Here is a 15565-nt window from a genome sequence, read left to right as displayed (position 1 = left end):
CAGGGAGAGGTAGTGTCAGGCGAGGCTCACTAGACCATAGTCAGGAGACGCAGGGACAGGTAGTGTCAGGCATGGTTCACTAGACCATAGTCAGGAGATGCAAGGAGTGATAAAATCATGGATGTCTCACTAAACCATAGTAAGCAGTTCCAAGTTTAATTTTGGGTTCAAAATTGAAGGCCCTAGGAAATCTCAAAACACAGGAAGTGATAGGGATCACCTTGGGTGTGTGGGATGGAAATGGATGGACGGTTAGAGGACTGTAGACCTCTCCTGCCATCCCATGATGCCCTGCAGACTGAGAGGCAGCCTGTGATCTGGAGGGATCCAGAATGGATTGCTGGTTTGTGCTTTGAAGAACTTGAGGCAAAAGAGACACAATGTTTTTCTTTATTTCTCTCTGGGATAAGAATGACTAGTGGGAAGTAAATGTGGAGCAAACCAATAATTATGGAAACTTTATTATTAGACATTTAAATAAAAATGCTGATTGCTGGAGGTCACACAGCAATGAATAGCTCAGCAAGATGAGTCTACTCATTTAATAACAGGCACACTATCAAGGAAAATCTAACTGCATCAGCCCTTCAGACATGGGATCCTGTTTGGGATGGCCGAACTCATCAAGAGTTCACGGGCACAAATTATCGAAACTAGTTCTGCCTAACGTGAACAGAGACCTTGTAGCTTAGTTGGAAGGCAGACAACCAGGTGTAGGCAGCATGCAGGACCCAGAACAACATATGGCCTTAGAGAATCTCTGCATGGGATGGGGTTGCTGGGGAAGCATACTCAGGCCACACTTAGCCTGTCTACTACCTTGGGGTCCCGACACATTCCTCAGGTTCATGCAGACTACAAGCACAAAGCCCGGCAAGCCTGAGCTCTGGAGGATCCTCAAGACAGAAAAAGCCCAGAGCACAGCACAGTATGTTTGGGTCGTCAGCTGCCCTGTACCTAAGAAAACAAACCAGCTGTGCTGCCATGTGGCCCCCTTAAGGCACAACACTTAATGCTGAGCTTCAGCTCGGGCAGGGTTCAGATGTCTGAGGGTTTCCTCACAACGTACCATCTTCAATGAACCTCCTTAAAACCATCCAAAGTTACATAGAGCCAGCTCCTCCCAAGCGCTTGAGTCTCTGCTCTGACAAAGGAGTTAAATGGGTCCGGCCTCAGTCATCTCGGATGAACATCCTCTCCAGTGTATGTTCGATTGAATTTATGTATTTCAATACTGAGGCAATAAAAGAAAAATCCAAACGCGGTGTTTTGTCTTCTTTCGACAGACAGTATAGTGCTAACCCAGCAGCAGCGTACATGTACAGTTAGATCTCACTCATCCTTAAGCTCCGGGCTCAACAAGCAGTGAACAACAGTGTGAGTATTTACTTTGGACGGCATCAGGGTTGAAGAGCACACACCACCAGCTTCAAACAATGGGAAGTCATGCAGGAATTTTAGATGGCCTAGGTCCCCAGCGAAACACCAGTTACAGAGTAGACAACTGGGTTCAAACCTTATAAAAACAACCCTTTGCTTTTGTTGTTGACTAAAGGAAAAACTTGGGGATAGTTCAGAGACAGGTAAGATGCTGCTTCGGAGCCTTGCTGCCTAAATGCCTGTTTTGTTTTGAAAACAGATTGCCCTAGCTCTTTCAACCTTTCAATCGAAAGAGAAACAAGTCTGCCTTCTGAAGAATTGCCCTACCAAGGGAGCCATGAGATGGCCAGCCACAGATGCACACTAAGCCTCTCCCTTCCTTCGAACCCTGAGGAACCCCCATTCTTACACCTGCACAGGGTGGAAAGGATTGCCAGCTGGAGATGACTGAAGGGAATGTGACAAGACACAGCAAAGTGCCACAGCCACGGCAGAATGAGAAATGCTTCCGGTAGAACCCGGGTGCCTGGCAGAGGGCTCTGTGGCCTCATCCGAGCACGGTGAAGAGCCAGCACAGTGCCTGAGGCTGAGTTTTCATTTCAAAATGATGATGCCACCAAAAGTGGGCAGGCCTGACCCAGGCGAACAAACTCCTCGCCTGGCATTTATCCTCACCACCGTGGAAGCAGCTCCAAGAGGGAGCTCATGTGACAGATACAAAAAAACAAAAAAAAAAAAAAAGAGGCTTCAAAGGGGACTTGTAGAGTGTCACATGGTTCTTGGTGGAGTCTGGCTGGCTCTTGTTTAGTAGGTACACGATATGAGTAACTATTAGCCTGTATTATGGAAGAACTTCTTTATTTCTAATCTGAGACGATGACATTGATCTGAAAGATTCACCAAAGAGCTGCGTCTGCCCACCTCTTATGCTGTGCACAGTTCTATGTGTTGCAACTTTCTCTGTGCTAGGCAGGGCTCCAGGTCCTTCATATGAATTAATTCTTTCATCACACCACTCCTAGGAAGGCCATCATCACCCGTGTTACAAATGAAGACATTGGTGGAGAAAAGGGCAATACTGTTTCAAGATCCCAGCGCTTGCCAACTGCCTTTCAAAGAGGCAAGCCAAGCTACAGACAGGCATTTTCCCCTATCTTGTCTCCCATTATCTACCCCTTGGGGTATGAATTACAGTAAAACCCATAATTAACTATGCTTTCAAGAACTTAAGATCACTACTAGGCCTGTTGTTTGAAGGGACAAAAGAGATGCAAGAATCGCCTCACCATCACAACCACCAAGCGTTCCGCTCAATGTTTCTTCTGTTGTATTCATGGAAAGCTAAGGTTCTAAAGACTTATTGTGTGTGCGCACGTAAGAGTACAGGTGCCTACAGAGTCATGTGCTCCCCCGCAGATGAAGTCACAGGCAGTTGTGAACCACCCAATGCGGGTGCAATTCCAATTTAGGAACTTAAAACTGCACATGAACTTTGAAAACTCACCAGGGTTTACTAACTCCTCTGGAAAGAGTAGATTCTCATTGACCTTACAATTAAAAATTTCTAGCTTTTCATGTACTGTTTTTAGCAATTACATCTTAGTAAGGTTTGATTCGTTACACTGTGTTTGCATTCCATCAGGGATGTTCATTTTCTCCCAAGCTCATTCATTCTCTCTCCCCCTTTTCCTTCTTCCTTTCTCCCCCCGCCCATTTCCCTCCTTTCTTCTTTCACCCCTCCAATTATTCATCCAAATAAAGTCCTTTCAGGAAGGAACAGTACAAATCCTTCCCTAAAATGACTTTATTATGTCACGAATATTAGCAAATTCTTGTACACTAACCACTTGACAAATATCTGCTCCGGGAGCTTCTCAGGAGGCTGTCAGTAAATAAAAGGGAGGCCTTGTCCTCTGCTGTCCAGTGTCAACTAAAACCCCTCTGAGTTATATTCATGTTTAAGCATGCACGTCATTACTCTCACACACAGTACGACAAACATACAGGACAGGCTGTATCAGGTGTCTGATGGGAGGAGTAGACATCAAGGCCATTCTGGGATGGATGGAGCACTGCTTCTATCCGTGTCCCATCCAGGGCAAATGCTCAACTCTTCCAACTTCTTCTCATCATCTATAAGCGGTGCTCGACCCACGGACTCACTGGGAGGATTAAATGTGGTCATACACATAGCCTTAGAACAGCGGTTATCAGAAAGGAGGTCAAACACATCCCACACATTATAATTACCTAACAAATGAGGTACGTGGCCTCCATCGTGTAAGGGGAAAAATCAGCAAAGAGAAACAGTGATATGGGAAGCCTATTTGAGAGGACGCGACTCCATTCAGAAATAGCAGCGAGTGCTTTACTGAGCACTGCCACTCCTACCGCCTTAGACGTGGGCCCCGCCCCTCTTCTGCACAACCACCAAGGCTAGTTGACCAAAGCACTCAGCCGTGCGAGGGCTAGATGGACGGCTGCTGAAGGAAAACCAGTTTTCAGATGTGCACCCGTGGTTATTAATTTGCAGAGCACTCCATGAATTTCAAATATATTCTCTAGAGATGGGAGGAAATAAGCATTCTCTTATTTAATTTCTAAAAGATCAAATTTTATATATCAAAGACGTACTTCTGAAGGCAATAAATATGTAGACTAGCCGCTTTGATGTAACTTCAGCTCTCTTAACCTCAAGTGGGTTTTTCCCATTCTCAGACCTCTGAGTCGAATAACAAAAGAATGGAGAGTCAGAATTAAGCAGGCCGCCTATAGAATTATCTCTGGAGAGGAGAACGTTCTTCACTAATTGTATTTCATAGTAAAGAAAGGATGCAGCCTCAGCCTGTGTAGCAAATGTATACTCTGCTCCTAACATTTCTTAGGTCAAACATAACTTGTAATCTTCAGAGACAGTCACAAGCAAATGCTAGCCAAGCACAGTCTTTTGCTTACGTGCTCCTAAAACTAACCTGACCGAAAGAGCAACTTTCTTTGTTATCCATGTAAAGAATGCATGTTTTGATTTATTCAGTTTCTCAGTAAATTAATCCAAAGAGAATTTTCTCATTATGTTTTCCTAAGCACAGCATTCTCAGCAAGGACAGAAATAATTGCCAGGGAAATGAACCTTTCAGAGAATATGGATGAAGCGGCAAGTTAATCCACAAGTGTACTGATGAGATGGAAAACAGGCTGGGCCCGCTAAGGATTAATGTCCTGCCAAGAAGACAGCGTGGAGCACTGTAAATTATACCGACTACACAAGGAGTGGAGAAAATGTGTGCACAGGCTGGGAAGGGCGGACAGCAGAACCCGGACCACGCCATTAGTTCTCATAGTTTTATTCTTCCGTCCAGAGACCCGGCCCACCAACCCTGCACAAGACAAAGATCCCGATAGCCATGCCCTGCATGCTCAAGAAAATCACTATAGTTTTCTGGCTAAGCCTTGTCTTTTCCATCATAAGTTATATTTCTGCCACTTTTTTAAGAACACGAGCAGTTCTTGAACATGGTTCCAATTACTCTGTTTCCTTCCCGCATTTCTGCATAAGTTACTCTCTGGATCTCCCCATAATTTACCCCTCCCAGTAACAAGCACAACACCACCTGTCGTAGCCAATCCATCAAGAAATTCCCCAAAGGCAACCACTAAACTGGGGGAGCAGCTGGGCTGGAGGAGCCTTAGGGTAAAGGCAGTCAAGACAAGCAGTTAGGGGTTGTAGCGAGGTTGTCACTACACACTTTGCTGTCACAAACTTTCCTACTGGGCCCTAAGGAGCTGCCAGTGAGACTAGGCACATGGTGTGGAATTCTCATCTCTAGAGCCATTAAGTATGCACAGTGCTGTATGGTGGGTTCCCTTCTGGCGCTAAAGTCAGATTTTGAATAGCCAACTGTATCCTAACAACACGTCAGAATTTACCCAATTTAAACGTTTCTTAGCTCGTTCCTTTCAATTTGAGGAAATTGCCTTAGTCTAATGAACATCACGGGACTGTGCAGTGGTAATGTAGATGGGTCAAAGACCCTCATTTTAGTTGGGATTTTCTGTCTTCTACCTAAAATGACTTCGTGTGAGTGGGGAGGCTGAGTGTGGGAGTCACGGAGCAGGGCTGTAGGGGGTGGAGAGACGGCAAAGGTCAAGGCCAGACCTTTCAGCTCCCCTCACCTGTGGCTAGAGAAGACAAGTTATTACACCTATGGAGCTCTCCACTGGGCACACCACACTCGTGGGAAAAGAAGTTCCTCTAACGGTGTGGCTCTGAAAGCCAGTTATTCCCATTAGGCAACAGAACACTCTCTAACACCAAGTAGGCGAATGCTGGATAAGGGTTACATGTTCCGACTGAAAAAAAGAACTGTTCTTCAAAAGAAACCACGGAACAAAAGACTGTCTCAATTGAGGGTGCAGTTCTGCACACTCGTGAGCTGTGTCTTGCACTCGGACTGACCTATTGGCTGAAAAGGGATCCGGCTGCCTTCGTGAGGCACAGCCAATAACTTCTAGCTGAAGTGTCTTCAGTGGAGTTTAAATTAATGCTCTATGTGGTTTGCAGCCATACGAGTGGCACTAAGGGTTTAAAAATGGGTATCTGCAAACGGAATCATCGTCTTGTCTGTGCACTTTTTATTCTGGAACACAATGAATGTCAAAACAAGAAGGAAAAAAGGAAGATAAGCGACACTCGTGGATGCAGAGAGCCACAGAAAGTTCACTGCACCCAAGTGAAAACAATACATCAATTTTGCAAGTCTTTTAACTCTTTCTTAGAGGAATTGGTAGCAACATTTCTGAATGTGTTTAATGTTACAGAGAGGGCACACAGGGGCCATAGCATGTGTGGAGGTTAGGGAACAACTTTCGGGAGCTGTCTCTTTCCTTTTACCATATGGATTCCAGATGGAACTTGGGTTTCCAGGCTTGGTGGTACTTACCCACTGAGCCATCTCACTGACCCATAATTTCAAAATTTTAAAGGGCCAGACTCAAACCAGATGAACAAGAAATAATTTTCCCAATGAGTAATACAATTAGCATGTTTCCATAATGTAAACTGATAACTATTACCATTTTAATACATATTCATATGGGTGGCCCTTTTGTCCCTGAGAAGTTCCACTATATCATAGGAATTTATTTCAGTAATATTTTTCAATGTCTATGAAGATCCCAAATCACCTGAACATAAAGCTTTAATTGTATTTTTGGTTTCTTTTCTAGTTACTTACAGTTAAAAAAAAACATTGGGGAAAAGTCATTTTTCCGACCATTAAATCCTTATATTTGGTCATATTGTTTTGTGATATTCACTGCTAACCTACAAGTCTGGTTTTTCAAACTGTAAAGTCACCCAGCCACATCAAATTCCACTAAATAATTTGAACAGTACCTGCCCTCCCCTCATTAATGGTAAATCCCAAAAAACTATTTTATAAGCCAAGGATCTGTAAAACTAGCCGAGCTAAAACAACAATAACCAACCAACCAACCAACCAACAAACCAACCAATCAATCAAGCAAACAAACAAAAAACCTACCAAATAACTAAAGTAAATCTATTTTAAACAGCAAATGAGTGTTCTCTTGGGAAGACTTAACTTTAGATATATCCTTTGGTTTTACAGTCTCCATGGTAACCACATTTCCTATGACTCTGAATATAAAATAAGCTCACATCTGTTTCTTATGGAAGGAAATTATCTTCTACATTCGCAAACAGGCACCCTCTACCCAACACACACAAAAGTCCCCATGCAAGTAGTGGTGAACACGTACCTCTGAGTTCCCAGGTACCTTGATTTTTTAAAGTGGCCAACCCCCCTGCAGCCTAGAGTTGGACACCCCCCCGTTTCTGATGGCTCCATTAATTCTGCAGGGCCTGCAACAAAAATAATGAAAAGAAAAGGTAAAAAAGGAAATACAACAAGAAGTTGAGCAGAAAGCTAAGAGTAGAGCGTAGAAAAGGTACTCCATTTCTGGAACGATTGTTTCTATGTGTCCATTTAGAAAAACAAGTAATTCTTGTAAAAATTTAAATGTTTTACTCTCTCTAGTTTCATGATATTCTCTATGGTTCATTCTGTCACAAAGTTTACGTTCCTTTATACTGAAATGGTAAATTTTGATCTAACCTTATTTTAAGATGTCAGACAACAGGGATATTTAAATGTGACTTGATAGAGATATTTGAAAGAACTGCTATTGAATAGAAAAAAAACTGCATCAGAATATTCATTGTGGAAACTTCAAACACTGGATCGGAGAATATGAAATATAAACACTATGTTGGACCCACCCGAGCCAACTAAGTGGCCAGGGCTAGACTGCACAGGAAGTCACAAACATTAGCAGCTTGTTCTCTCGCATCCACCACTGGGGATGAACGCCTCCTAGCTATGATTCCAACCTGTGGATTCACAGCTATATCAAGTGGACCATTCTACTTCATAAATGGTATGACCCAAAAGTGTATCTAAAACAATTTCTTCCACTTTTGGAGTTGAATTTCACATTTTACAATATTAATATTCTTTATGGCTATGTTATCTATACAAACTACGTTCCATAATTTATTTAACTAAAACTTGCTTTCAACTTTGTTACTTTAGGCATTCTTCAATTAGAAATACACACAGATATGGCTATGCACCCTCGGTCAGAGTATAGCACACATAAATCTCTCATACAGTGCAGTGAAAGGACATCAATTATTTTTTATAAAACTGATTATAGCATATTGTATTTCATATTTTTCTCATACAAGGTATATATTCTTTAAAACAGATATGGTGTATGCTCTTTTTCTTTTTCTATGTGTATGTGTGGTATATGCTTTTTTATCATCCTGAATTTAAATCTTTACGGAGTGAACTATGAATTGCATTTAGAATAAACTACAAAGCAGAAGGTGGCCTTTTTTATACATTTCCTAGATCTGCCAATGATAACATTTTCAAGGTTGTAGTATCAGGTCACTATTAGGATACTGAAACTTTAATAGTCTGGCAAATTATCTTCTAAAAATTAGCACTAATTGTAAAAGGTTAAAATTAGCACTAATTGTAAAAGGTTATGTTTACTTCTAAACAAAACTCAAAACAGCATACCTTATTTATTTAGGCAACATGATTTCTCTTTTATAATTTTGTGTGTATGTGCTCATGTGCATGTGTGTGCTCACGTGACACACTACTGGCAATCAAAAGAGAAAAAATATATGGAGAAATAGAAAGAAATTGATTAAGAGGAGACAAAAAAATTAAGCACATTATTTAAGAAAATGAAAACATTGGTTATGATTATTTGAGTGTGTCTTACTTAGTGGAGCCTGAAGAGGGTGTCCAGTTTTGGAACACCAGCCCACAGGGTGAATATCCGGAGAGTCTGCATCTATCCAGTAGTCATAGCAACTGCTCCAGCCATCAAAATGAACCTGGATAACAGGAGAACACAGAATATTAAGAATCCCTACTGTAAATCTTCTACCCACGGCGTGAGCCTTTTATACTTCCTTCTGATTACCAGTATACTTAATGCTCAATAAATCACTTCAATTATTTAAAATACCTCTCTCCACAACCTGAGATAAAAGATGCTCTTGAAACTACATGTAGCCTATCGAAACATCAATAACTGTCTTCCCAAAGATGCACCTGAGGCAGCCGCTCTGCAGGTTTACTATACATATCCTTAAATGCTGTTAGCAAACGAAGAATAGGAACATGAATAACATCTTCAAACAAGCAAACAAAACACTCACAAACACAGCTGAGGTGATTTAAAAATCAGGGAACTGGAGGGGAAAAGGGGAAGAGCGGAAAGGAAGACCTTTGAGGTAAATATAAAGTAAGATTTTTTTAAAGTACATCGCTTGCTACAAACACATCCAATTAATAAAACATCCCCGAACCATTCCATTTTAAAAGTCTTTCTCTTTTATAAAGACTTATGTATTTTTATTTTATACGCATGGGTGTTTTGCCTACATGGATGTCTGTGTAAGCACATGCATGTCTGAAGCCCACAGAATCCCGAAGAGGGTACTGAATCCCCAGAACTGTAGTTACAGATAGTTGTGAGCCTCCATGTGAGGGTTGGGGCTTAAATCTGTGCCCTGCAGAAGAGCAGCTAGTGTTCTTAACTGCTGAGTCATCTCTCCAGCCCCCAAACAGTCTTTCTTGTAAATAACCATAGTATTTCTCAAGATACATTACAAAGTGATCACAGGTGACTTTGTTACTGGTCTCTAAAGTACAGAGTGATGGCCTTTTAGGGAATGTCACTAGTTATCAGTGCATAACCTTTAAGTTTATATACATTACATACACACATGTAATATATATATATATAATATAAATAGTATGTATATATAATATACATTATCTTTTTACAATAAAAGGATATATTGAAGTGCTTCATATATTTTTCTTTTCGGTCAAATTTGTCAACTAGACTCTTTGGAACTGTATAAATCTTTCAGTCTTTACAAGATAATAAATATTCTGGAAGAATGCATGAGTAAACACAGTATAATCATGGCAAAAGACCAAACTAAGCCCATAAAAAAAAAAAAACAACACTGATCGATTTAATATCATAAAAATGTAGAGCTTCAGATAGTAAATGTCACCGTAAGCAAGATGAAAATCCTCCAAACACACTTGCTATACAAGTGACAAAGCTCTTTCTTCCTTACTAAGCCCCAATCTATCAATACGAAAAAATGAAAACTGCAACGGAAAGATGGCAAATAGATACAAATGACTCATCGTCGACAACATAAATTAAATTGTTGCTAAATATATGAAGAGACAATCAATCTATTTGCAACATAAAACTTACAAATGAAAAGTCCAAGACACTATTCCCCTATCCGCCTGCCCAGAAGGGTTCACATCTTGTTGAACCCGACTGCTGGAGGCAGAAGCATAAAGGGAACTCCACAGGACCACCCACAGTGACATAATGTCTGCAGCACTATGTGGCAAAGGCAATGAACATTTGAAACATACTGTCTTCGACTTATCAAAAGTGATACTAAAACGTAACTCACCATTTTTAGGGAAAGTAGTATGCGGTTGCTAAAAATAAATGCACATGTATGTGGGGTAGAAATCATGTAATTTATCAAGACTATGAGTCAGTTTTCCTAGAATCAAGGCCCTAAAGACTGCCTGCCTCTCCTGGAAGAAGTCATGGATGGATACCACACTAAGTGGGACAGAGCTCACACAGATAAATTGGTAGCTAGTAAACGGACAGACAGAAGAAACCGGGCCAAGAATCAGAAAGAAAGTCATTTATTATTCACATGCAAAAACTATGAAGCACCATTTAAGGTTTGTTAGCTTTGAATGTTTCCTTTCCTTTAATCAAAAATATTGTCAAAACAATGAGAATAATATTCATAACTTTCTGAAAATAGACAGTTATGGCATCAAGGCTACCACAGAATGAGCAACGATAATTTATGTTAAATTTCATTTTAAACCTTCTGTTTTTCAACTAACCATAGTAAGGTATTTTTGTTTTACTTCAAACATGAAGCTTTGATGCTTGTGATGGTACTATTCCCAATTCTCTTTCCTTTACAGTAGACTTCATGTTTATACAGCTCATGCTGCTTCTACTGCATATAAACAATCAAATGCTATAAGATCATCCTCACAAAGTAAATGGCTCTCTGGAAGAACACCATAATTAGTTGTAAACATTGAGAAGAAGAGGAAGGGGATGTGTATCTGAGTTCATCTTTCTGTTGTAATAGCAGCATGAACGTTACAGGGGTAATCAATACTTTCTTCTTAGATTCAGGGCCTGGTCCACAGGAGCAAACTCACGCCTACTACTGTAAATGTGATTAAGAGCTGGTGGCCCCAGGGGTGGCCTTCATTACTACCATTTTGCTAAATGGACATATGGCCAAACTGCTTATAAATACTCATTTTTATAGCCATAGGTTAGTGCTGCTCTCAGTAGTCATCAGAGAAGTTTCTCCTTGTGACAGACAGTGGTTAATATAGAGATGCGTAACTGGCTAAGATGTGAAGAGTAAAGGAAGGTCAAGTGGAACCCAAATGAGCCATTTCTAGAACCCTCTCCAAGGCTCAGGGAATATTAAGGAATATGGGGTAGAATGAGTAGAAAAGCTGGAGGCCTACCAGTCCCTGAAGATCTACTGACATGTTGCTGGGGGAAGGCGTGTTGCGCTCATCAGTGACATGGCCACTGATAGGCTGCCCATGTTCAAGTAACTAGCATTCTACCCATGTTCATGCAGGAAACACTACTGAAACCTGGTGGTCACATACCGTAACAGACATGACAATAGAAGGAAGGCCTCGTGAAAAGGATTCAGAAGAAGTGGGATGATAAAGGCTTCCAAAGGGGTAAACTGACGAAAACTAATCATATACATGAACGAAACTGTCAAAGATAAATTCCAAAAAAGGAATAATAAGGTGCAAGATCAGCATTCAGCATGAAAAATTTACATAACAAAAGAGAAATGAGAATGTCTATAATGCTGTCCCACTACAGACCTGGTCATACATGTGGCGATTGAATGAAATGGTCCCTGGAGCCTCATGTATTTGAATGCTTTGTCCCTCTGTAGCGGGTGGAACTGTGGCCTTTGAAGAGGTATGTTACTGGAGATGGGCTCTGAGGTTTCAAAAGCCTGCCCTCTGCTCTCTCTCTCCCCTACTACTCAAGCACCATGCCTGCTGCTATGCTCCTCTCTATGGTAGTTGTGGATTAACTCTCTGAAACTGTAAGCAAGCCCCCAATTAAGTGTTTTCTTTTATAAGTTGCCTTGGTCATTGATGGAGGAAGGTCATTGGTTAAATAAAAAGAAACTGCTTGGCCCTCATTGGTTAGAAGATAGGTGGGAGGAGTAAACAGAACAGAACGCTGGGAGGAAGAGGAAGTGAGCTCAGACTCCACAGCTCTCCTCTCGGGAGCAGACGCCTCAGAGAGACACCATGCTCCCCGCTCCTGGGAAGATACACACGATGAAGCTCCCCCAGGATGGACGTAGGCTAGAATGTTCCCGGTAAGACCGATGCTCACAGATTATTAGAGATGGGTTGATCGGGATATCAGAATTAGCCAGTAAGGGCTAGAGCTAATGGGTCAAGCAGTGCTTAAAAGAATACAGTGTCCATGTAATTACTTCTGGTAAAGCTAGCTGTGCAGGCAGCCGGGGTGCTAGGGACGCAGCCCCGCCGCTCATATTACTACAGGTCATGGTTTCTCTTCACAACAATAAAAAAGTAACTAAGCCAACAAATTAAAAACAAATCAATAATAATGTTGAATTTTTAAAATTATATCCCTAAAGAAAATAGATGCTAGTAAATTTCTAAAGAAAATGGATGAAAATACAGAACCAACAATTTTACTACTAAATCGGCAGTTTTGGGGAAAAGATACACTTTTCACCTAGAAGTATAATTCAGAGTCTTTATAAAAACATCCCCTATGTTACAGATAACTTCAATATTAAAAGTTAACAGTTTTATAAATACAATACTTTTTAAAGGGTAGATTTGGTTAGATCTTTTGTGAATCTGTAAGGCAACTCAGGAAAGCACATGTTAGATATAGATGCTTGCCTCTTCTGTCCTGTGATATTAAAACCGTGTTTGAAGAACAAAAACAAGTGAAGGATGTGCTTGTCCTCCCATCAGAGCAAGCGACTGAAACACAGAGCCTAAAAGAGGAGTCAGGACCAGAAGATGAACTTGTCCTGGAATCTAGGGAGCTGTAAGTGGGTGAGAAAGCCCTCTTCTTCCCCAAGGTGGTCAGCACTCAGGGAGGCCCTCCCACACACGTGCCAGGTGAGCCTCTTTTCAGGAACCCTTCAAAGGTTCTTCAGGAAACAGAAAAAAATCTTCAACTCTAGGATATGACTTCCTAGGTTCCGCCTTCCACTGAGGAAGAACCTGGATGCCAACAAAAGAGGCTTACCCAGGTAGGAAGGCTGGTATCCAATACTAGAGTAAAAACCTACCAGTCACAGAGCGGAAATCACCTTCCTTACGCAAGATTTTGCCCTCTATGTTCTCAGTTGCCTAAGGTCAACTACAGTATAAAATACCAAAAGAAAAAATTCATATTGAAATAAAAAGAAAGTCCAGTTTCATACATTTTATAGTATATTGCTATGATTGTCCTATTACTGTTGTTATTCTTTCTATATCTAATGCATAAATTATACTTTATTATAGTATGTATGCTTGTATGTATAGGTAAAACTATGGTATATATTTTACATATGGTTGCAAGCATACTTTATATTGCCTATAGACAAGATGATATAAGCCTATTCACAAAAATACCTTATATATGCTACCTTTCTCTTAATATGAACAGACACTTAGAATTATCTGGTCTGTGAGAACCAATATGAAAACAGAGACCATGCTAGTTAGTAAAGAAATTTGGGTTAGGGGGATCTGGAACAATGGTTCAAGGGTTAAGATAGTCTGTTGCTCGCTGGCTCAAAATCACCCAACTCCAGTTCTATGGGCCTGCTGCCCTATTCTGGCCGTCAAAAGCATACAGACAGACACACACACAAACACACATAGGCACATATATACACAATAAAGAAAGAAAGAAACATAATATTTAAGAAGAATTTCAGAGAGTAATCAAGGAAGAGAAGAAAAACTATCAGCAGTGTCCTCAGACAGAAGGACATGGCCTCAGAAAATAAAAAGATGGTTTTTAGACAAGGCAGGAACTAAATACCATTTTTTAAAAAAAATCTAGAAAAGCACAAAAAAAATCACAATTGTAATTAAAATTTTAATAACAAAGTTTGAAAGAGATGAAGGCATTTCTAAGCAAACAATTTTGAAACATCAGCAACACATACGAAAACAAGAGCGTCAACCTGACAGCCAGTATCAGGGTACCAACTTCCAGAAGGAGAACAGAGACAAGGACTCCATCAAAGCAAAAATAAAGGCTTGGGGACCCAGTTTGACAAACAGAAAGATGCCCTCACAGGGTTGGAGACCACTGGAGACAGCTAGCTATCCCCACGTGCTGTAGAAATAAGCCCATGGCCCAAAGAGACTCAATCAGAGTGGCCTTGGTATCCAAAAGCTCCAGGAATGAGATGCAGCGAACAGTGAAACACTGAGGGTCAAAGCTCCCTCCCTAGAACATCTCACCTAGCGGCACTAACAATCAAACACAAAGCCAGCAGATGGACATTTTCTCAAATACAAGGAGCAAAGAGATGTTTCTCTAATACCCTTTCTTAGGAAAACACAAAAAGACATGTTTTCAGCAGGACAAAAGTACACCTAGCAAAACAAGGCATTTCATTATACTTTGTAATTTTCAGGAAAATGAAATACAGTCTAGTGCGTCAGTGAAAAGGAATCTCAGGATGCGGGCTGTGCGCCCCGCTGAGAGTACCCACTCTGTTGTAGCAGGTGGCTGAAGAGTTGTGGGAAAAACAGTTCAAAGGAAAGAGAGAGACATCAGCTGCTGAAAAGCACACTTGCACCTCTGATTCAAGACATCAAACTACTGTAGCATCTGAAAAACATCTAGTAAGAAGCTAGAAATGGTTAAAGAGCAAGCTACAAAAAGATCATTGACTACAGGAAAGCCAAAAAAAAAAGTAATTTAAAAAGACTTGACTTAGAAACAAACAACGCTAGTATACTCACAATAACAACACGGGAAGGAGAAAAAACAAAACAAAACACAGCAAGATCTAAGTCACAAGATCCATTAACAGAAAAAAGTAAAGCAACTTAAAATTGAACTGAGAAGCTGGTGTAGTGGCTGGCACACGCCTTTAATCTCAGCACGCAGAAGGCAGGGCCAGGATGGTCTACATAGTGAGTTCCAGGAAAGCCAGGGCTACATAGTGACGCCCTGTCTCAAAAATAACAGCAATGAAAGCTGAACCAAGAAAAACAGTGCATAGAAAATATTCTAAAAACTGGAAAACTGTCACTGATAGCTGAGGTAGACAGATGTGACATTACTTCATGTCCTGTCCCCAAAGGAGAAGATGAGAACGGACATGCATTCTGGTCTTTGCCTTCAACAACACCCAGCAGGAACAACCTCCTCACCACTAGAGATGCTCAAGGTTTAAACAGTAGATACTTAATCCCAGCACTCGGGAGGCAGAGGCAGGCGGATCTCT

General features: G+C 41.0%; 1 protein-coding gene across 1 annotated transcript in view; it reads right to left on the bottom strand.

Moving 5' to 3' along the window:
* L3mbtl3 (L3MBTL3, histone methyl-lysine binding protein) overlaps window positions 1-15565 on the bottom strand; it is a 112665-nt gene that overhangs the window by 25475 nt on the left and 71625 nt on the right. Inside the window, exons 17-18 of the mRNA XM_013351442.2 lie at window positions 8704-8818; window positions 7162-7264 (exon numbers count right to left, since the gene is read on the bottom strand). Of these exons, the coding sequence (XP_013206896.1) occupies window positions 7162-7264; window positions 8704-8818 (218 nt within the window). The remainder of the gene's footprint in view (window positions 1-7161; window positions 7265-8703; window positions 8819-15565) is intronic.

This window comes from Microtus ochrogaster, linkage group LG4 (assembly GCF_000317375.1).
Source record: "Microtus ochrogaster isolate Prairie Vole_2 linkage group LG4, MicOch1.0, whole genome shotgun sequence".
NCBI classification, from domain to species: Eukaryota; Metazoa; Chordata; class Mammalia; order Rodentia; family Cricetidae; genus Microtus; species Microtus ochrogaster.
The sequence above is the reverse complement of the archived record's forward strand: the minus strand, read 5'-3'. Positions and strand labels throughout refer to the sequence as shown.